Source organism: Myxocyprinus asiaticus, chromosome 8 (genome assembly GCF_019703515.2).
Source record: "Myxocyprinus asiaticus isolate MX2 ecotype Aquarium Trade chromosome 8, UBuf_Myxa_2, whole genome shotgun sequence".
Taxonomy (NCBI): domain Eukaryota; kingdom Metazoa; phylum Chordata; class Actinopteri; order Cypriniformes; family Catostomidae; genus Myxocyprinus; species Myxocyprinus asiaticus.
In genome coordinates, this window is record NC_059351.1 from 50,321,434 (window position 1) to 50,344,317 (window position 22,884).

General features: G+C 39.9%; 2 protein-coding genes across 2 annotated transcripts; both read right to left on the reverse strand.

The window, feature by feature from the left end:
• Positions 1–111: 111 nt before the first annotated feature.
• Positions 112–8,779, reverse strand: fam161a (FAM161 centrosomal protein A). The gene is made up of 7 exons (XM_051703978.1): positions 8,551–8,779; positions 5,796–6,058; positions 4,135–5,430; positions 2,989–3,156; positions 2,277–2,376; positions 2,038–2,198; positions 112–1,744 (listed from the first exon to the last, which is right to left on the reverse strand). Exons 1-7 carry the CDS (start codon positions 8,704–8,706, stop codon positions 1,405–1,407), a joined length of 2,484 nt encoding a protein of 827 aa, XP_051559938.1. The 5' UTR covers positions 8,707–8,779; the 3' UTR covers positions 112–1,404.
• A 2,242-nt stretch (positions 8,780–11,021) lies between these two features.
• LOC127444558 (T-complex protein 1 subunit delta) lies at positions 11,022–22,857 on the reverse strand. The gene is made up of 13 exons (XM_051703982.1): positions 22,578–22,857; positions 22,183–22,235; positions 22,014–22,103; positions 17,917–18,025; positions 17,568–17,832; positions 14,234–14,366; positions 13,894–14,033; positions 13,296–13,392; positions 13,047–13,157; positions 12,639–12,769; positions 11,749–11,983; positions 11,534–11,647; positions 11,022–11,187 (listed from the first exon to the last, which is right to left on the reverse strand). Exons 1-13 carry the CDS (start codon positions 22,684–22,686, stop codon positions 11,173–11,175), a joined length of 1,602 nt encoding a protein of 533 aa, XP_051559942.1. The 5' UTR covers positions 22,687–22,857; the 3' UTR covers positions 11,022–11,172.
• Between the last annotated feature and the right edge of the window lie 27 nt (positions 22,858–22,884).

Here is a 22,884-nt window from a genome sequence, read left to right on the forward strand (position 1 = left end):
TGGATAGAGGTGCTGTCGATCAGGATTAACCCCTCCCCTCGTGTCATTTGCCCTTGGTCTCTTGTATGAGGCGGGCTTTGCATCACAGCGTGATGTGGGCTGGACCGCGTGGAGCATGGAAAATTACTGAGATGTTGACTGCGATGTACATGACTTAGTATGCCGCGTATTTTTAGGTTAATGTTTAAAATGTTTTATATGCATATATTTATATTTAACACGTAGAAATAAAACAAGGACATTTGAATATAAAGTTGCTTCCTAATTATTTTATTACTCTCATACATTCCATTAAAATACCAACATAATTCCTTTGATGCAGGGCCAGTATTGTGCTTTTGCCCTTTGTTAATTATATTTGACTATTCTGACATGAAACAGGGCAAAATAATATATATTTGAAACATCCAGGTCACATTTCACCTCAATATCACATTATTTTCATGACAATTAAGCACATTTCCTTCTTGAAATTCTAATTTACTGTAATGTGCCTGGTCACTTTACACAATACTGCATTACTGTAATTGAGTATTGTTTTACTGCATTACAATAAAAATGATTGTAATACAATGATTTCTTAAAAAAAAAACACTAATAAAAACTAGTACATGATATTCTTAATATATAATTGTATCATTGTTTTTTCACATGATGTTATGACAATAATTTTTTTTATTTTTTTTATTTTGCATTACAGTAATCTGCTTAATTGTCATGAAAATAATGTCAATGCAAAAAAAATTTAAAAAATAAAAAAATCCTATATATGGTCTATAATAATACAATAGGCTTATTTCTCTTTTAGTAAATACATTTTTGAATTTGGGGTGAAATGTGACCTGGACATATTTTTGACAAGTTTCATGAGATTCATTAACAATAATGTGCTGATGAGGTTCCTTTGGTTTAAAAATGCAATAAAGTGGGGGTCTGGGTAGCTCAGTGAGTATTGACGCTGACTACGACCCCTGGAGTCACGAGTTCAAATCCAGGACGTGCTGAGTGACTCCAGCCAGGTCTCCTAAGCAACCAAATTGGCCCGGTTGCTAGGGAGGGTAGTCACATGGGGTAACCTCCTCATGGTCGCGATTAGTGGGGCGCGTGGTAAGTTGTGCGTGGATCGTGGAGAGTAGCATGAGCCTCCACATGCTGTGAGTCTCCACGGTCTCAGAAGCGGAGGCAACTGAGACTTGTCCTCCGCCACCTGGATTGAGGTGAGTAACCGCACCACAAGGAGGACCTACTAAGTAGTGGGAATTGGGCATTCCAAATTGGGAGAAAAGGGGATAAAAAATAAATAAAAATGCAATCAAGTACTTGGACAAAAGCTACATGACTATCAGTCCTCACCACAAGGGGCACCAGTGAGACTCACAACATTCATTCAGTCCACTCTCATCATCACTTTTCTGATCCAATACTTCCTGATCTGCTTCTGTTGCTACGGTCACTGCTGTTACTCTCACTACCTTTTCTGCTCTGGCTGCTCTTACTGATGATGTCATCACCCTTTACACTGTCATCCTGCTCAGCTTCATCAAAATCTAGCTCATCATATGAGTGTCCATCATCCCCTCTTTCCTTATCACTGTTATGGTATTCATTTAGTTTCTCATCATCATCTCTGTCCATGTGTTCTTGCTCCTGTTCATGGTCGTAATTTTCATAATCATCTGGATAATCATCGTGGAAAGGATCCTGCAGGTTTGCATGCTCCACAGTATCCTCACTTCTGTTTTTACTATAGAAGAATACATGAAAAGCAATTCAGAAACTGTTAAATGCTATCTTAAATGCTCGTTTCACATAGTTTGATGAACAACCAATTAATCTCAAATGATTGAGACAAACTTATGAAATACTACTGTACTGCTCACTGCACAGTATACTGTTTAATTACTTCTTTCATAAAGTTCAGTTAGCTACAGTATAGCATGTATACTAAGAGTAGTATGCTAGTCTGAACACAGCCTTTAAAAATGTGAAACAGAACACGGTACTTTGACCAACTCATTCTATTTGGTATTGCCTTACCTGTATGTGGGTGGAGTTTGGCTGTCTGAGTGGGAGGGGCTTGGAGTATCCTTTCTGTTTTTCAAGTCTTTAGGAGCTTTGCTTCTGATAAAGGATTCACTCAAACCACATCCATGCAAAGTGGCAGAGTAGAGCTTTTCTGCTGCTCTCTTAGCATTCATCTGAGACACAGAGAGAGTACAGAAAGTAAAAGACAAAGTAAAAGGCAAAGACCAAAAATCAAAAGACAGAGAGCTCACCTGTGCTACCTGCTCCAGTAGTAAAGGTCTTCCCTTCACTCTCTCCTGGATTTCTCTTATCTCCTCCTGATACTCACGACATCTCTGGAGATCTTGCTTTCTGTAACCGTGTACACATGTATACAAGAACGTATAGAAATATATAACATTTGTCACAGCTTGTTTCTTGAATTCATGTTTAAGTGCTTCTAAACAATTTAGCATCAATGTTTTAAGCGTTACTCAAAATTACACGGCACTATTGGCCAGGCCCAGACAGAATACATCTGTTTCACATTTTCCACACTAGTTTTGTGGGAAAATCAATGGGAAGAATTTAAACATGGTAAAATGTGTTAAACAAGAGTATTGCAGTCTTATTGGTAGCTGAAAGTATGATCAAATAAGCAACACATAAGGGGGTGTACCACATTGCGAAAAACGGGCATTGAAATTTTGGAGAACCTCTAGACACCTTTTCAGTTGTTACTCTTAGTTCCTGCAAGACCTCTAAAGAACTCTTAGGAACTGTCAACGGTTCCTTTGGTAACCCCATCATTTGGGAAAGGCCTTGAAGCACTTGAAATGTAACTTGAAGTTTCTTGAGTACAATAATGGAAAATTTGAGGCTCCTTTAGAGCGTCTGGAGGATCTCCAGAGGATTATGCTGTTGTAGGTGAGGATTTAAGAGGAACCACCCAACATTTCCCCAAATCCCAGTTGCAGTGGTTACCTGAACTCTTTGAGTTTCGACTGGCATGTCTGAGCCAGGGCCACATGAGGGTCGTTTGCCTGGGCTCGCTTCGTTATCAGTTTCTGCAGTTTCTTCTCTCTCTGTTTTTGCTTCTCCTTCCATCTCTCCTCCTCTTCCTCTGCCTTCTTTCTCTGCTCTAGAACTTTTCTACTCAAAGGGTCAAAGAGTTATCAGAACTGAAGGAACTTCTGAATTAAGGACACCAGTAAAGGGATGACTCTACAGTAAGCCAGCAGGGACAGGGTTTGTGCTTATGGGAGTGCACAATGGACAAAAGCTGCCTCCAAGTCATGTCGGAATGATCTTATTTATGAGACAATATAAATGGCAACGCAGTGTATGTAACTTTTGCCAGTGTGGGATGCTTGGGCATTTTGAGGGCTTCAATATGGGACACAATGGACACGACGTCAGATCGAAGCCCCCTTTGAGCGTTTTGCCATTTGTGCATCCGGGTGGGGAGGAGGTGTCCTCCTTGAGCGTTCTGTTAATAGGCAACCCATACAGGACACTTCATTTTGCCCAAAACACTAGACGACATGGCAGTATATAAGACAGTTGGCAACCCTACTGCAATGTCGTAATTACCATTAGGAAAAATTTATTTGAGGCCCGACATTGTGAAGGAAATTGGTATTGACCATAGTTAAGTTTTAATTGTGATTGTTGACTGTACAATTTATTTTGTACCCATTTTGTGTACATGTGATGAAGAATATCTATAAAGCCAGTTGGAAAATACTACTCCTTTAGCCAGTTAGGACAACAAGCCTATGTAACAAAACTATATCTCCCAAGTGTAAGTGAAAAGGAGAAAAATATTAAATTGCCCAATACAGTATGTCCATTTCATTCTGACCAAAATCACTTAAACGGACCTTCCCAGTAGAACTTGAAGGCAGCAAGAGGATTCAGGATTATCCACAAACTCACACAAACACAACTAGCCTTTTGTTGTTGATGGATTTTGAGGTTGCAGTGGGAGACACAATGGCAGGGATAGTCACTGGCTGCACAAAATTTGGTGGCAGTCACAGGACTTCCCTTGAGTTCTAGCAGGGTGAAGGTTTAGAATAGGATTGGGTTGGTACCAAACAGGGGTTTGCCCTTTGGCATCATAGTTACCTCACAACCTCTTGCCGTTTCTTGGCCGCATCAGTGATCTTACAGGACAAGTATTCCTGACTACCAGACAATGAGGAGCAAAGAGATGAGGAGGGTGTCTTGGGCGAGAGGACAGGTGGGGTTACAAACGGCCAACGCAATGGTCTTGGGCTTTTATTTTCCTCCTCGATATCTGCAATGATGCGTTCCTTGTGTGAGGTAATGTTAGCTGTGCACAACTGGAAGGGTTCGCATGCTGTCACAGGCCGCACATCTCTCCGATTCGCAAGCTGCTTCTGAAATCTCCTGTAGCTTGCATCAAAGTCTGGAACTTCCGTGTTGATCTTGGGTCGGTGGCTGCCGTGGGCCTTCTTGTCATCCTGGGTGGCTTTCTGCGCTTGTCTTTCACTGAGGTGGCGTGCTAGCATGCTCGGAGGCATGGAGGCACTGTGCAGCAATTCTTTTGCCCGCATTTGCATCTTTATTGCCCGATAGAGCTCCTCCTCTTTCTGTTTTTCACCCAACGCTGCCTCCTTCACTGCCCGTGGGACAGGTTTAGACCTGAATGGGCATTTCCTCCTCTCCTCTTCCTCTTTAGTGAGTTTGAGCATCTCTTCACAAAGCTTGGCCTCTTTCTGCTCTTTCTTCAACCGCTCACGTTCTAGGAAGCTGAAAGGTCTCTGTGAGGAGTGAAGACGCTGCTGTTCCATCTCTCGATGAAGTCGGCGGCGTTCCTCATCACGCTCTTGCAGTTCTTCATACAGCGGGAGGCGTATGTGTGCGGGCACCGGGCTGGCGTGGAACTTCCTCTGGCACTCTGTAAGCTCCTCCAGTTGGCGTCTAAGATCCGCATTCTCTTGTTCGATCTGCGAACGTGATTTTATACCCTTCTTTCGTCGTTCTGCCTCTCGGAGAGTCATCTGGAAAGGTTCAGGGACTGTCATTCTCAAATGCCAACCCTCGTCTCCAGGTTTCTTACGTTGTTTCAGTTGTTGACGCTTGACCCTACCCTTTGGTTTAGCAGCGGTTTTCTGGCAGTCTTCTGGCAGGCTCTGCAGTGAGGATGAACACAGGTGCCGTTGAGGTGGAGAAAGCTTCTTTACACTGAAGTCCTGCCACATGTTTGTAATGTGTTCTTTGGGTGAGAGGAGAAGACCTTTCTCTGTGTTGTAGTTGTTGCGGTCTCCTTGTTCCTTGTCAACAATGGGGTCCTCATCAGACACGTCGGAGAGTTCTGAACCACGCCGCAGCTCCAGAGCGGACTGGGCTTTTTTCAGACTGCCAGTTAACATCGGACTTGACCTTTCCCGCTGTGAACTGCAGGTTTAAAGAAAATATTACACTGCAGTTAATTTCTTTATTTCTTTTCAAAGAGTTAGGCTTTATGAGGAAACCACTGCAGTTTTTCTTGAGATGATATAGAAAATCTATATGTATTCTCATTGACTTCAGACATTCATTGCAATATTTCGACAGTTATCGATAAAGGCCTATATGATATTACAGGGGTCAAAAATAAAGATGGCCTGCTGGCCCGGGGCCAGTGAGAGAGTGTTTCAGGCCATTTTATTCAGACAATTTCTTATTTTTCATTCAAAAGAAACCCTCAATATAACTTGACAATGTCTTTTGTACTGAAGTATTAAAAACATTGATCAAAACCAGTGTGAAAGTAAACTCACTGATTGATTCGATCAGTGTTCTCTGCAGGTGTCACTCCATTGAGCTCAAGTTTCTTGCGATACATAAGTTCGAGTTCGGCCATCGTCTGAAGATGAGCTCTCTTCAGCTGTTCTAGTTTATGGTAGTACTCTTGATTTGAGAAGTAGAACTCCCTGAGATCAATATGATCGCCCGTCATGCGGTAGTCTTTGATCAGCAGAGGATTACCATCTTTAGCTGGAGAGTCATCAGCCCCCGAATCAGATCCTGAGTCATATTCCATCTATTAAGATTCACAGGAGGAAATAAAAAATATACATTGAATTAAGTACGTTTACTGTAATGGTCCACAACTCCATACACTGCAGTCCACATCATAGATTAATTGGACATGATTGTTTTGAGCCTTAATGTCAATAAACCATCTAGAACAAATAAACTATGTAACATAATTCATATAATAAAAGAGAAATTAATGTGTTAGCATCAACAGCACACCGAATTATGAGCACAGTACAAATATTAATATCATATTCTTTCATTATTTCATGCCATCCCAGATGTGTATGACTTTCTTCTGCACAACACAAACAAAGATTTTTTTAAGAATATTTCAGCTCTATTGGTCCATGCAATGCAAGTGAATGGTGACCAGAACTCAGATGGTCCAAAAAGCACATAAAGGCAGCATAAAAGTAATCCATTAGACTCCAGCGGTAAAATCCATGTCTTCTGAAGCGATATGATATGTGTGGGTGAGTAACATCAATATTTAAGTCCTTTTTTACTGTAAATCTACACTTTCACTTCCACATTCTGGTGTGAAACAGAATTTCAGGTTCACATTCAGCCACCTACTGGTAAGGGATGGTCAAAGGTGGAGATTTATAGTAAAAAGAAAACGAAAAAACATATCTTATCATACCTATCATATCTCTTCTGAAGACTTGGATTTAACCACTGGAGTCTTATGGATTACTTTTATGCTGCCTTTATGTGCTTTTGGACCTTCTAAGTTCTGTTCATCATTCACTTGCGTTGTATGGACCTACAGAGATGAAATATTCTTCTAAAAATCTTCATTTGTGTTCATGCACATCTGGGATGTCATGAGGGTGAGTAAATGATGAGATAATTTTCATTTTTGGGTGAACTATCCCTTTAAATACAGAGTTGTGAGCTGCTCGATTCTGGCAGGTAATTAGTATAAATCTTTCATACTTTAATGCTTTTAACTAGAAATGGTTTTAAAATTGCAGTTGCAGTTCTCAGCATTATTGTAGGTGGTAAAATGGAAGAGTATTGGTTGAAAACCCTGTGTCTAATACATCAGACTCCTTGTGTAATTCTTGCCTGAAAAACAGTAATTTGCAGTCTGTAGGTGCAAATGTTATGACTCAGTATGTATGTGTGTGCGCACGCACACTGTTAATCTGCAGGTCTGTGAGATTAAGTGCCAGATGGCAGAATGTGTTCCTCATTCAGACAGGAGAGTCTCACAGGTCTTCACTGTAGTTAACACAAAACAACACAATTTTATACACTTGTTTACATAGCAGTCTTCTTGAGGACACACCATAGACTTGTATTGTTTTATATAAAGCTTACTGTAATGACAACAGACCAGGGCTATTACCACAATTGCAACCAAACATTGAGGTGGACACGTCCCCCCTAATATTCAGACTAACAAACGATCAAGATGGATATCTCATTGACTGATTCTTAAAATATGACCTTCACTCCAATCTTAAATATTTGGTTACATCCTACAACTTTTTGATTTAGAATTAAATTTGAGGACAGATTTTGTCAGATTTAGCTAGCTTCTGGGCGGATTTTGTCCCCATAGCTAACTCATAGCCAGCGTTGTGTGTAATGCATTACTAAGTAACTAATTACTGTAATTAAATTACTTTTCATTGAAAAAAAAAGTAAAGGGATTTTTCTTAATATTTCAGTTATTTAATTGCAGTTACTTCTGATGTAATTGTGTTAAATACTGTACAGACTATAGAACAATTCTATATAAAACAATAGTGAATTTAAAATCGAAATTTAACGTCTAATGTTAAAATATATGTTTTCTAATTTAACGCTGCCCCTTTAAATTCTTTGGTCAGTTCATGAATAATTTATTTGATTTTATATGATTTATTTGAAAGAATTAAAAGAACAGTTTCATGTCTGTCCTTGTATTTTCATCTGGTCGAGGATGATCAGGGTTTTAGAAAGTAATTAGTAATAAGTAATGCAGTTACTTTAAAGACAGAGTAATCTAATTACACTGTAGAATATGTAATTAGTAGTTAGTAACTTACCCAACACTGCTCATTGCACGTAATACTTTCTAATCCATAAACGGTAATTTTTCTAATATGTTGGTAATAAAATGGCATTTCCTTCATAATCAATTTAATATGCTTTTGGCATAAAGAACAATGTTTCCATGGTGATAGACCTTCAATTAGTCACAAGAAGTCACAATTTAAGGAGGTCAATCTTTCCACTTAACCACCTGAGTCTATTACATAAATATTGCTTTCAACACTGAATCTTCAAAAACATGTCATATTCCACTGTTTCCATTACAGATAATGCCACCAGTTTCAATTAAAACCAATGCAATTGCCACTATAACTTGTGTGAGGGTTTAAACTCTTGTTTTTTTCTGCAGAGATCGATGCAATATCGCCTTCAATTAAATACATCATCTTAAATCTATTGCAAATGCAGATTAATAACTTTTATCGCCATAAAACCATTTTTAGTTACCTCTTTCTCGTAGTCCGTGTTGTGCACGAGTCCGGCGGGCGCACGCGGCAGTGATCTCTCTCTCTCGTACTGCGCTAACGGCGTTTTAGTGTGCGGGTCCACCGGCGTCTTCAGGCAGGATGTCACCAGAACATTATTCCGGTGACACTTCTCCATATCTGTCTGTCTCTCTATCTCATTACAATCACTGAATGAGTGAATGACGGACTGCTGCTCTGTAACAGGTGCGCGTCTCCTTGGAAACGGCGTAGCGTCGGGAAGCCGCAGTGACGCTACAGTTGCGGGAGCGCGCGCGCGCACACACACACACACACACACACACACACACACACACACACACACACACACACACACATACATACATACATACATACACACATATATATATATATATATATATGGCCACGCCTTCTTTTGGGTATGTTTGGACTATCCTCTTGTTTCCATGCATAAAAAAAGCCGATGCATTTTTCTCCTTGTATTGTCCAATGAAGCGAACTACACGCCTTTTCTAAAAACAAGTTTCAAAAGTTAAAGGGATAGTTCACTCAAAAGTGAAAATTCTCTCATTTACTCACCCTCATGCCATCACAGATGTGTATGCCTTTCTTTTGCGGAACAAAAGTATTTTTAGAAGAATATTTAAACTCTGTAGGTCCATACAATACAAGTGAATAGTGATCAAAACTTTGAAGCTCCAAAAAGCACATAAAGGCAGCATATAAACCACCCTTAATACTCCAGTGGTCCAATCCATGGCTTCAGAAGTGATTTAATTGATTTGGGATGAGAACAGACCAAAATATAACTCCTTATTCAATGTACATCTTGCCATTGCAATCTCTCGGCACGATCAGGATTTCAAGCTCGATTACACTTCCCAGTGCTTGACTTCCCAGAATGTCTTGGAAGTCTGTGACATTGTTAAAGTTCTGGAGGTCACCATCCAGAGTGATTTGAGATGGGATAGTCAAGTGGATCACATGCTGACCTCAGCCAACAAAAAGCTTTTTGTTTTCCATCGGTTAAAGAAATGTGGTGTCAGAGACCCTGAACTGGTTACCATCTATACAGGATATGTGCGCCCTGTGCTGGAGTATGCAGTTCCTGTTTGGCACAGTTCTCTGACTGTAGATCAAGTTAAAAGGCTTGAAAGTGTGCAGAAACGGGTCTGTAAAATTATACTTGGTCAAAGGTATTTAGGGTACTCCGATGCTCTCTGTCTCCTTGGACTGTGCACTCTAGCAGAGAGACAAATTCAACTGTGTCTTGACTTTGCCAGAAAGCTATTCAAGTCTAGTTTCAAAGACTGGTTACCTCCCCTCAGGGAGGAGCTTACAGGTCACCAGACAAGGAACTCAGATAAACTGACAATTCCAAGATGTCGAACTGAGAGATATCGGAGATCACCCATTCCCTATATGTGCAGACTTCTAAATGATTGCGGATTTTAGAAACTACCTTTGTAATATGGGGTGTTTGATATTAGATTCGTAATTTGTATATCTTAATACTGTATGTTTTAAAATGTTGTTTATTTTAAATTGTGTTTTATTGTAACAGCAAAATAATTCAGTGTTCTTCATTGACGAACGTCTTGAAGAACCTGTAATAATGCTGAAAAGCCAATAAAAAATCAAAATAAACTTGATGCGTGAGCGCTAGATGGTTCTAGGAAGTGTAATCGAGATTGAAGTCATGATCGCCAAGGAGACTGCTGATGTCAAGATTTAAAGTGAAAAAGGAGTTATATTTTGGTCTATTCTCACCCACACCTATCATATCTCTTCTGAAGACATGGATTTAACTACTGGAGTCTTATGGATTACTTTTATGCTGCCTTTATGTGCTTTTCGAGCTTCAACGTTTTGGTCACCATTCACTTGCATTGTATGGACCAACAGAGCTGAGATATTATTCTGAAAATCCATCTGGAATAGCATGAGGGTGAGTAAATGAGAGAATTTTCATTGTTGGGTGAACTATCCCTTTAAAGCACGTGCTTTATTCTTGGTAACAATAGTGACCAGCGAAAACACACAGTTATAAATTGTTTAGTTGGTCAATAAAATCTGAAATAAAGATTAAGTAGCAATACTTTTACAAACAGGCAGTTGTAGGAAAAAGGAAGCGCTACTAAATGCATGTTAATTTTTGCTTTGTTTCATAATTTAACGTAACAGTACTTTGAAATATACAATTTTATAATGGGAGCCATACCTATTCAAAACGTGTTGTTTTACTGAAATGTATTGTGCTCCGTGAGAACTTATATATACACTGCATATCTAAATCATAGGATAGTTGATTCAAACTGAAATCTTCACAGACTTGATTTTCACCACCCTCCAATCACTGCCTTCCCTCCGATTAGATAAGATTAGCTAATAAGATTACACTGACCTGCAGTAACACAAGCCATTACGAGTACCATATAAATTACAACACCATGTATCAAGGTAAAGAAACAACAACAACAAAAGGCGAGAATTGGAGTGTCAAAAAAAAACGTTTTATTAAATTACTACAGGTAACATCTACAGAAAGCGACAGAGCCGTTGGTCTTAGCGGGGTGTTAGAATGGTGCAAGGCCTTCCTTCAGTAATCACATTCAGGCACACTTTACCGGGTATTCACCTGAAGAGCAAATGAGAGGAAATTAGTGTTGGTTCAATGCAATTAAAGTCACTGTATTCTGAGCTTGTCGTTGTTAAAGGAGTTCTATAGAATTGCTTTCAAAAAAATATACTAATTTTGTTAGCATTAAAGCGATAGTTCACCCAAAAATGAAAATTCTGACACCATGCACGTTCATTGCATCTTTTTTCCATTCAATTAAAGTGAATGGTGACTGAGGCTCACACTCTGCCTAACAACTGCTTTCGTGTTCCACTGAGTGGGAGTAAATGATGGGCCATTTTCGGTGAACTATCCCTTTAAGTATTTACTTTAGTAGACTAATTGGTTGTGACAAATCACTCACAAGATCATCAATCTTCAGGATGCTGCGGACCGTTTCCGTGGCGAGGGTGAGCGCGCTGATGGAGACTAGCAGAGGCTGAACAACCAGCTCCTCTAGGATGTTTGAGATCCCACCCTGAAAGACAGACAGAGACATTACACACTTCCATTACCTGCTAGCAGTTACAGGTGTCTGTCAGTAGGGGGAACTAAAGAGCAGGTTGTTTTAAGTCAAACCTTGCGGACATTAATCCCAGCCATCATCTCCCCCTGCGCATGTCTATTACGCAGCTCCGTTACTGTGGAGATGGGATTAAGACCAGCGTTCTCTGCCAGAGTGGAGGGAATGACCTCGAGGGCATCGGCATAGGCACGCACACAGTATGCCTCCATGCCACTCAGTGAACGGGAATATTCTGCCAACCTCAGTGCCAGCTCGATCTCTGGTGCTCCACCGCCGGCAATCAGAGCTCTGCAAGACCACAAAGTTAATGAACTGATAAGCTCTAAAATGTAATTATTGAATCTTTGTAATGAGTCCATTTCCATAATTTTGTTTTGAGAAAGTAGTATTATTGCCATCTCATAACAAGTGGTCAAAAATCTGGGTTCCAGCGTGGCACTTACAATAGAAGTGAATGGGGCAATTTTTTAATGTTAAAATACTCACTTTTTCAAAAGTATAGCCACAAGACATAAGTGTGATAAAATCACTTAACCAACCATTTTTGTGTGAAGTTATAGCCAATTTTACAACTCTATTGCCAGGACAATATAATGTCAACAACCCCTAAAACGACCATAAAAGTTACGATATACATACCTTCACAGCTCAAATAATACATGAGTTTTAACAGAAGTAATGCAAGTGCTTTTATAAAATTGTAAGCGTCACATTTCTGCCTTTAAACCCTCCAAAAATTGGCCCCATTCACTTCCATTGCAAGTGTCTCACTGTAACCTCGATGAGTTGAAATACATTTTTGTGGTAATCAACATTGTCACAAATGCTGTCAAATGAGATTAACTTGTATTGAACCTGGAATATTCCTTTATATCTCATCTGTCAAGTAACCAAAACTCTTGACTGAAAAAAGCAGTCCTTGGTACAAAAAAAATAGCTTTACCTCTTTTTGACGAGGCAGCGGATGACGCAGAGGGCGTCATGGATGGATCGCTCTGCTTCCTCAATCACCAGCTTGTTAGAACCGCGGACCACAATACTGACGGTCTTTCCGGGATTGGCAACCCCTGTGATCTACAGACATGCAAACACAAGCCCAAATCAAACTCTGCATTCATTACACAGAAAAATAAAAAGAGTAATCAGTTATCCAAGCCTGCACAGAACATCAATTAAAGTTTCATTAGTAGAACCAAAAAGATGATGTTTCTCCACAAAGCCAGGTGACACTAAATTCATTTTCAAGTGAGTCTAGCAAAAATCATGTTAATGTTTAAAATACAATGAGGATTAGAACGCCTCTGTCCACATTCTAGGTTATAAAAAGGTCAAATCTGAATGGCATTCTCACCTTCACCAGTTTGCCTGATCCGTCCAGGCTGACCTCTTCTGCCAGCTCAGCTGTGCCCAACATCTCTGGAGTGAACTGGTCAATGTGAGCTATGGGTTTGGTACCAATAGTCTGACGAGAGTGGATAAAAATGGAGCAAGTTAAATAGCAGACAAAAGCGATGTCAGATATAGGCCTTGTTTAGTGGCTTCAAGACAAATGTTCTGGTCATCTTTAGTGTCTGGCTGAGAGAGTTTCAGCTGGATGTACCTTGCAGATGAACTCAATCTCTTCCCTCTCGATGTCCTTTATCACCATGATCTTCATCTTATTGAGGAAGTGCAAGGCCAGATCACTCAGGGCATCTCTGAGAAACACACATTCACAAACATCATGAGAACCTCTCAATTACTTCCCACAGTGTCTTTCAAGTGAAAGCAAAATGGACATTACTGAAATGTATCTGAATAAATCAGAATCGAATGAAACTGGATCACATCATGAAATCTGTATTAATACCCAGCCCTATTAAAGAGATTATTATATTAGGGTGTAGGATTCCTAAAGCTCTTTGAGGCGAGCATACTGTAGATAATGTTTGCCGTCTGTATAATGGAGGTTTGTGGTCAGTAGTGTAGCGCAAACAGCGGTGGCCCACCCGCAAGAGAGGTGGAGCCCTCGATAATTAGTACCAAAATAAAAGTCCCATTGTTTCACGTAATGGTTTAATATTAGCAAATAAGCTTTGGCCTATTTATTTGCATCCAACTTTAGGTGGCCTTTAGATTTGCGTCTAACAGTCAAAACGTTAGCCTCCCCCCTACAGTGTGTGCCCCTCCTTATGCCTCTGTTTGTGGTACTAGTGTACCTCAGAATAGATTTCTGGATGAGCAGCACATTACAGCCAGCTTTCTTAATCTGCTTAATGAGGTTGAGGATGTAGGCTCTCTCTTCACGCAGAACACGGTCCATCTGAGCATAGTCTGACACCACAATCTGGTTGTCCATCTGTCCACAAACACACCAACAACTAAATCAATGACCATTACTTTGAAACCAAGGCATACTGAAGATTAACAACAAACATTCTCTCTTATTTTTAACATTTAAAAGAAAATAATCTATATTCAAAACCATGGTCAGAAATACAGCCGTATGTAAAAGGCTTCTGGAACAGTGACTACTGTAGAATGCATGTGATCACGTACATCAGTTTTGGGAGGGGACAGGCAGAACTGTATCAGGCCGATTTTGGCCTTCTCCACACGGGACACTCCGGAGTTCACCACCTTCTGAGTCAACACAAGACCATCCACAAGCTCACAGTCATCAATGGTCCCTCTGCAAACACACATGACACAATAAAGGTTCAACAGGGCTGGGTGGCATCAAATATTTTATTATATGAAATTAGCCAACATAATGTGGTGCATTAAAATAAGATGATATAAAGTATCAATGTCGAGATGATTAACTATTTATTAACATTTATTCTAAAATTTTACTAAGATTTACACTTCTGTATAGAGTAGAGGTAGAATAATATATAAGTTTTACACTGCTGTACAGAGTAGAGGTAGACCGATCTATCGGTTTTACACTGCTGTACAGAGGTAGACCGATATATCGGTTTTACACTGCTGTATAGAGGTAGACCGATATATCAGTTTTACACTGCTGTGTAGAATAGAGGTAGACCGATATATCGGTCTTAAACTGCTGTATAGAACAGAGGTAGACCGATATATCGGTTTTTCACTGCTGTATAGAATAGAGGTAGACCGATCTATCGGTTTACACTGCTGTATAGAGGTAGACCGATCTATCGGTTTTACACTGCTGTATAGAGGTAGACCGATATATCGGTTTTACACTGCTGTATAGAGTTATATGATATATCAGTTTTAAACTGCTGTATAGAGGTACACGATATATCAGTTTGACACTGCTGTATAGAATAGAGGTAGACCGATCTATCGGTTTTACACTGCTGTATAGAGGTAGACCGATATATCGGTTTTACACTGCTGTATAGAGGTACATGATATATCAGTTTTACACTGCTGTGTAGAACAGAGGTAGACCGATATATCGGTCTTAAACTGCTGTATAGAACAGAGGTAGACCGATATATCGGTTTTTCACTGCTGTATAGAATAGAGGTAGACCGATATATCGGTTTTAAACTGCTGTACAGAGTAGAGGAAGACAGATCTATCGGTTTACACTGCTGTACAGAGTAGAGGTAGACCGATCTATCGGTTTTAAACTGCTGTACAGAGTAGAGGTAGACCGATATATCGGTTTTACACTGCTGTATTGAGTTATATGATATATCTGTTTTAAACTGTTGTATAGAGTAGAGGTAGACCGATATATCAGTTTTAAACTGCTGTATAGAGGTACACGATATCAGTTTGACACTGCTGTATAGAATAGAGGTAGACCGATCTATCGGTTTTACACTGCTGTATAGAGTAGAGGTAGACGATGTATCTGTTTTAAACTGCTGTATAGAGTAGAGGTAGACCGATCTATCGGTTTTACACGGCTGTATAGAGGTACACGATATATCAGTTTGACACTGCTGTATAGAATAGAGGTAGACTGATCTATTGGTTTTACACTGCTGTATAGAGGTAGACCGATATATCGGTTTTAAACTGCTGTACAGAGGTATACGATATATCTGTTTTACACTGCTGTATAGAATAGAGGTAGACCGATATATCGGTCTTAAACTGCTGTATAGAGTAGAAGTACACGATATATCAGTTTTACACTGCTGTATAGAGGTAGACCGATCTATCGGTTTTACACTGCTGTATAGAGGTAGACCGATATGTCGGTTTTAAACTGCTGTATAGAGGTATACGATCTATCGGTTTTACACTGCTGTATAGAGGTATACGATATATCAGTTTTTCACTGCTGTATAGAATAGAGGTAGACCAATATATCGGTTTTAAACTGCTGTATAGAATAGAGGTAGACCAATATATCGGTTTTAAACTGCTGTATAGAGGTACACGATATATCAGTTTGACACTGCTGTATAGAATAGAGGTAGACTGATATATCGGTTTTACACTGCTGTACAGAGTAGAGGTACACGATATATCAGTTTGACACTGCTGTATAGAATAGAGGTAGACCAATATATCGGTTTTAAACGGCTGTATAGAGTAGAGGTAGATCAATATATCGGTTTTACACTTTTGTATAGAGTAGAGGTAGATGATATATCTGTTTTAAACTGCTGTATAGAGGTATATGACATAACAGTTTTACACTGCTGTATAGAATAGAGGTAGACCGATATATCTGTTTTAAACTGCTGTATAGAGGTAGACCGATACATTATATCAGTTTTACATTGCTGTATAGAGTAGAGGGTAGACCGATACAGTATATAAGTTATACACTACTGTATAGAAGGAAACCGATATATCAGTTTTACACTGTTCTATAGAATAGAGATATACACCGATATATTGGATTTACACTGCTGTACAGAGTAGAGGTAGACCAATATCATTTTTACACTGCTGCATAGAGTAGAGGTAGACCAATATATCAGTTTTACACTGCTGTATAGAGCAGAGGTAGACTGATATATTGGTTTTACACTGCAATAGAGAGTAAAGGTAGACTGATATATAATTTTTTTCAGATTAATCGTGCTGATAGTCGCTTTTTTGAACTATGGTATCGGCAAAAATCGATACCTATTTTTTTTTTTATTATCCCTCCGTGTTCCTCTGTGGCCGACGCTGGAGGATTCTACCATAAGTACGGCTTAATTCTACAGTATAACAGCGGCCTCTAGAGGTGAAATAAAAACAATCACGTGTGGTTTTGTTGAATCTAAATCTGTCATCACTGACAATATTCATGTTTTTATCCTGACTTCAATTCTGAATACTTGATTATCTAATTAAATTTGAAAAAATATGCACTGAAGCGAGGGCACGCAAAAAAATAAAACATTTATAAATATATGGAAACGTGCCCCGTCAGAACGTACATCGTATCTCCAAATTATACCTTTTGAATAATGCTAAACATTAATCTTCATTAAGCCTCGTCCGGTTAAATATTTATATATTCAAAACTTTTTATCTGATGAATATATTGTTTATAAAAAGCTTAATTTATACTTAAATATTGAGCATTGTAACAAAACCAAGTCTCTGTCTTTTCAAGATGAAAGCCCCTTGTGTGTTTTGGGCTTGTTTACAGTTAAAATCCTGCATTTTGCATCAAATCATAATTTTTTTGTATTGTCGATTTTAGTTGAACAATAAACTGCTTCTGGGATTTTATTAATATTGGACTTTTTAGCCTCTATGTCTGTGCCTGTCATTGTATGGAAAGAAATTGATTTTCAAAACTATCTACTGATTAATCGGTTATCTGCATTTTCCAGCACCATAGTCAACGGTATCGGCAACATCCACTGTCAGTCGACCTCTAGTATAGTGTTCTCAATCTTCCTGTTTGATGCCTTGCTCTTCCTTGAGAGGCTCTTTTATGTCTCACCCTAGTTTCTTTATGATATTGATGTTGCGGAGGTCGACACCGGTGGCTGTTGTGGGGTCGATGACCCTCATGACAGCGTCGACGCTCATGGGTGCGAGCAGACTGGAATATTGAGACACAACTTTGGAGCACAGGGAGGTGGTGGCGCTGTTCAACAGAGTCTCTCGGTCACTAAGCTGCACCGGCTGACTCATGGAGGTCAGGATCTCCACACCTTTATCTACAGCCTTCTGAAATGACTCAGAAATGATGGTCGGATGGATACCTGCCAGGAAACACAGAAATTCAGCACTTTCATGCAACCTTTATAATTAGCGCAAATATGACTTTAGCAACAACTTGGCCTTACCTTTCTGTAGCAGTTTAGTACAAGAATCAAGAAGAGCTCCAGCAATCACCACCACTGATGTGGTGCCGTCACCAGCCTCGATATCCTGAGCTTTAGACAGCTCCACCATCTGAAAACACAGTGAAATATCCCCATTATAGTCAAGCTATAGCCTCAAATTGTGGCAATTTCTAAGTTCTATATCAGTGAACCGGATGAATGCTCAAGTGCTAATCAACCACGGACCATGCCAAATGCTTTTCATCAAGGACTACTAGAACTAACAAGAACCACCAAACTATCAGTATCAGATGTTATGATAAAAAAAAAATTGTGATCAGCACTTCCCTAGCTTATACGTTAAGACAGTTCAGTTTAACCCTTAAATGCATACCTCAGGTCTTTAGTGACTTGGAAGCTCATTCCACCCCCTTTACCTCATTCATTTTTTGGAGTTTATTCCCACACCTCTTTAGCATTCCTCAACCTATCTTTAATAGTGTGTAAAAAAAAAAAAAAATAAATAATAATAATAATAATATATTGTAGTCACAGTTATAAAAACTTAGGACACTAAAGAGACCTTTCTACTGACTCTGAAAAACACCAGAAGAAAGATGCCCAGGGTCCTTGCTCATCTGCTTGAACGTGCCTTAGGCATGCTGCATGGAGGCATGAGGACTGCAGATGTGGTCAGGGCAATAAATTGCAATGTCCGTACTGTGAGATGCCTAAGACAGTGCTACAGGGAGACAAGAAGGACAGCTGATCATCCCCACAGTGGCAGACCACGTGTAACAACACCTGCAGAGGATCGGTACATCCGAATATCACACCTGTGGGACAGGTACAGGATGGCAACAATAATTGCCCGAGTTACACCAGGAACGCACAATCCCTCCATCAGTGCTCAGACTGTCCGCAATAGGCTGAGAGAGGCTGGACTGAGGGCTTGTAGGCCTGTTGTAAGGCAGGTCCTTACCAGATATCACCGGCAACAACACTGCCTATGGGCACAAACCCACCTTCGCTGGACCAGACAGGACTGGCAAAAAGTGCTCTTCACTGACGAGTCACGGTTTTGTCTCACCAGGGGTGATGATCGAAGGAATGAGCGTTACACTGAGGCCTGTATTCTGGAGCGGGATCGATTTGGAGGTGGAGGGTCCGTCATGGTCTGGGGCGGTGTGTCCCAGCATCATCGGACTGAGCTTGTTGTCATTGCAGGCAATCTCAACCCTGTGCGTTACAGGGAAGATATCCTCCTCCCTCATGTGGTACCCTTCCTGCAGGCTCATCCTGTCATGACCTTCCAGCATGACAATGCCACCAGCCATACTGCTCGTTCTGTGCGTAATTTCCTGCAAGACAGGAATGTCAGTGTTCTGCCATGGCCAGCGAAGAGGCCGGATCTCAATCCCATTGAGCACGTCTAGGACCTGTTGGATCGGAGGGTGCGGGCTTGGGCCATTCCCCCAGAAATGTCCGGTAACTTGCAAGTGCCTTGGTGGAAGAGTGGGATAACATCTCACAGCAAGAACTGGCAAATCTGGTGCAGTCCATGAGGAGGAGATGCACTGCAGTACTTAATGCAGCTGGTGGTCACACCAGATACTGACTGTTACTTTTGATTTTGACCCCCTCTTTGTTCAGGGACACATTATTCCATTTCTGTTAGTCACATGTCTGTGAAACTTGTCCAGTTTATGTCTTAGTTGTTGAATCTTTTAATGTTCATACAAATATTTACACATGTTAAGTTTGCTGAAAATAAAAGCAATTGAAAGTGAGAGGACATTTCTTTTTTTGCCGAGTTATTTTTATATATATATATATTACACACTACCGGTCAAAAGTTTTGAAACACTTGACTGAAATGTTTCTCATGATCTTAAAATCTTTTGATCTGAAGGCGTATGCTTAAATGTTTGAAATTAGTTTTGTAGACAAAAATATAATTGTGCCACCATATTAATTTATTTCATTATAAAACTAAAATTGAATTGCATTTTTTTTTTTTAAATTGATGACTTGGTCCGAATAATAAAGAAAAGCAGCCAATAAGTGCCCAACATAGATGGGAACTCCTTCAATACTGTTTAAAAAGCATCTCAGGGTGATACCTCAAGAAGTTGGTTGAGAAAATGTCAAGAGTAAGTTTCTGCAAATTCTAGGCAAAGGGTGACTACTTTGAAGATGCTAAAATATAACACAGTTTTGATTTATTTTGGATTTTGTTTAGTCACAACACAATTCCCATAGTTCCATTTATGTTATTCCATAGTTTTGATGACTTTGCTATTATTCTAAAATGTGAAAAAAAAATTATAATAAAGAATGAGTAAGTGTTTCAAAACTTTTGACCGGTAGTGTATGTAATACTTGCTTAAAGGAATAGTTCACCCAAAAATGAAAATTCTCTCATCATTTACTCACCCTCATGCCATCCCAGAAGGTTATGACTTTCTTTCTTCTGCAGAACACAAAGACATTTAGAAGAATATTTCAGCCCAGTAGGTTCACACAAAGCAAGTGAATGGTGCCCAGAAATTTGAAGCTCCAAAAATCACATAAAGGCACCATAAAAGTAATTCATATGACTCCAGTAGTTTAATCAATGTCTTCAGAAGCTATATGATAGGTGTGGGTGAGAAATAGATCAATTTAAGTAATTTTCGACTACAAATCTCCACTTTCACATTCTTCTTTTATTTTTGCCGATTTGCATTCTTCGTGCATATCGCCACCTACTGGGAAGAGACTAAAAAAAACGACTTAAATATTGATCTGTTTCTCACCCACACCTATCATGTCGCTTCTGAAGACATGGATTTAACCACTGGAGTCTCGTTGATTACTTTTATGCTGCCTTTATGTGCTTTTTGAAGCTTCAAAGTTCTGGTCACCATTCACTTGCATTGTATGGACCATCAGAGCTGAGATATTCTTCTAAAAATCTTTGTTTGTGCCCTCCAGAAGAAAGAAAGTGATACACATCTGGAATGGCATGAGGGTGAGGGAATGATGAGAATTTTCCTTTTTGGGTGAACTATTTCTTTAAGTACCAAAAGTGTATCATGCCACGGTCCAAATTACTGAGGTCACATTTTTATGCATGATTTTATGCACTGCTGCCACACGATTGGCTGATTAGATAATCTCATGGATGATTGTTGGTGCCAGATAGGCTGGTTTGAGTATTTCTGTAACTGCTTATTTCCTGGGATTTTCACAGTTCATTTACTCCGAATGGTGCCAAAAACAAAAAACATCCAGTGAGCGGCAGTTCTGTGGATGGAAACACCTTGTTGATGAGAGAAGTCAACAGAGAATGGCCAGACTGGTTCAAACTGACAAAGTCTACAGTAACTCAGATAACCACTCTGTACAATTGTGGTGAGAAGAATATAATATCAGAATGCTATTCTGAGATGCGGGTTGGCGCTGTTTTGGCAGCACGAGGGGGACCTACACAATATTAGGCAGGTGGTTTTAATGTTGTGGCTGATCAGTGTATTTAGACTGAAAAAGTACATGAGAAAATACACGTGTAAATTAATGTGTTTAGACAGCCAGTTGCATCTAATGACATTTCAGTGCGGAAGTGATGAATCCCGTTCTATATTTGTTGCATCTCTTTGATTTATAAAAAACAAAACATCAAAATATATCAGCATATATTCTCTCTTTTTTTAATTGTCTTTTAAATGCTTTGAAAATTTGACACTATCTGAACATTTTAAGACGGACACACATGCCGGGTCTCTAAAGATTAAAGTATGTAATAATGTTTGATTAAACACCATTAGTTGGCTCTAACACTCCACCAACAGCTGCTGTATGGCGGGCGTACCGGTGCACTATGGTTGCCGTCGCACCATCCAGGTGGATGCTGCATACTGGTGGTGGTTGAGGAGAGTCCCCTGTTCACTGTGTAATGCGCTTTGAGTGTAGTGTCAGAAAAGCACTATATAAATGCATTTAAAGGCTAAACATGACTGTCAGTTTATAGTGGATATATGCCTTATGGTGACACTGTCACCTAATTAATATGCATGAGCCAAGCTGATAAGGTTTATAATGTATACACAAATTTTCAGATCTGAACCGTGACTCACCATCTTAGCTGCTGGGTGCAGCACCTGCATCTGTTTGAGGATAGTGGCTCCATCATTAGTGATGGTGACATCTCCCTTCCCATCCTGAATCTGCAACAATACACATACACTCAGTGCACGGGAAAGACAAAAGACGCAGAGCTTTAAATCAGTCAGGAGACAGCTATACCATTTTATCCATGCCCTTAGGTCCCAGACTCGTCCTGATGGCATCAGCAACAGCTGTCAATTAAAAGACAAGATCAATCGTCACACCTGCTGCCACACCCATAACACAATGCACAACTGCTATACAGAAATATGAGCAGTAAGTAATGGACAACATGAGTTTAACAAAACGAGTTCAAACACAATGCCTGAAAAAGACTTATAAGGACGCAAATCAGTACGCATATGACATGAACTGAGCTTAAAACATGTGAGAGGGTCATAGGCAGCTTTAAATGACTTTAAATACAGCATATATTGACTCGTGTTTCCAGTGCAAGGCATAGCATGGAAAGCAGCAGAATAATATGGATGCTGACAGTCACTGTATGTGAATCTCCAGAGGTAATTTCTCACCTTTTCCAGCACTAATGTTGCTGAATCGGATCTGGGCGGGTTTGTCTCGGTCCACATACGCGCCTCCTTTGTTTTTAAAACCACTTGCAGCGGCTAAGGCTCCCGGCATGGTGGGCAATATTAATGTTGTTTTATTCTTCAGGAATCACCGAAGGGAACTAATGTTCCCTGGTCTCTCTAAGCCGCCTGTGCGGTTCGGATGAGTTCAGATGAAGCTCGGCTCTGATATCCCGAACAGAACCTTCCAGAAACACCGGTAGCGACGGAAGCTGAGAAAGGACCCCAAGCGCGACCGTGCGGGGCGCAT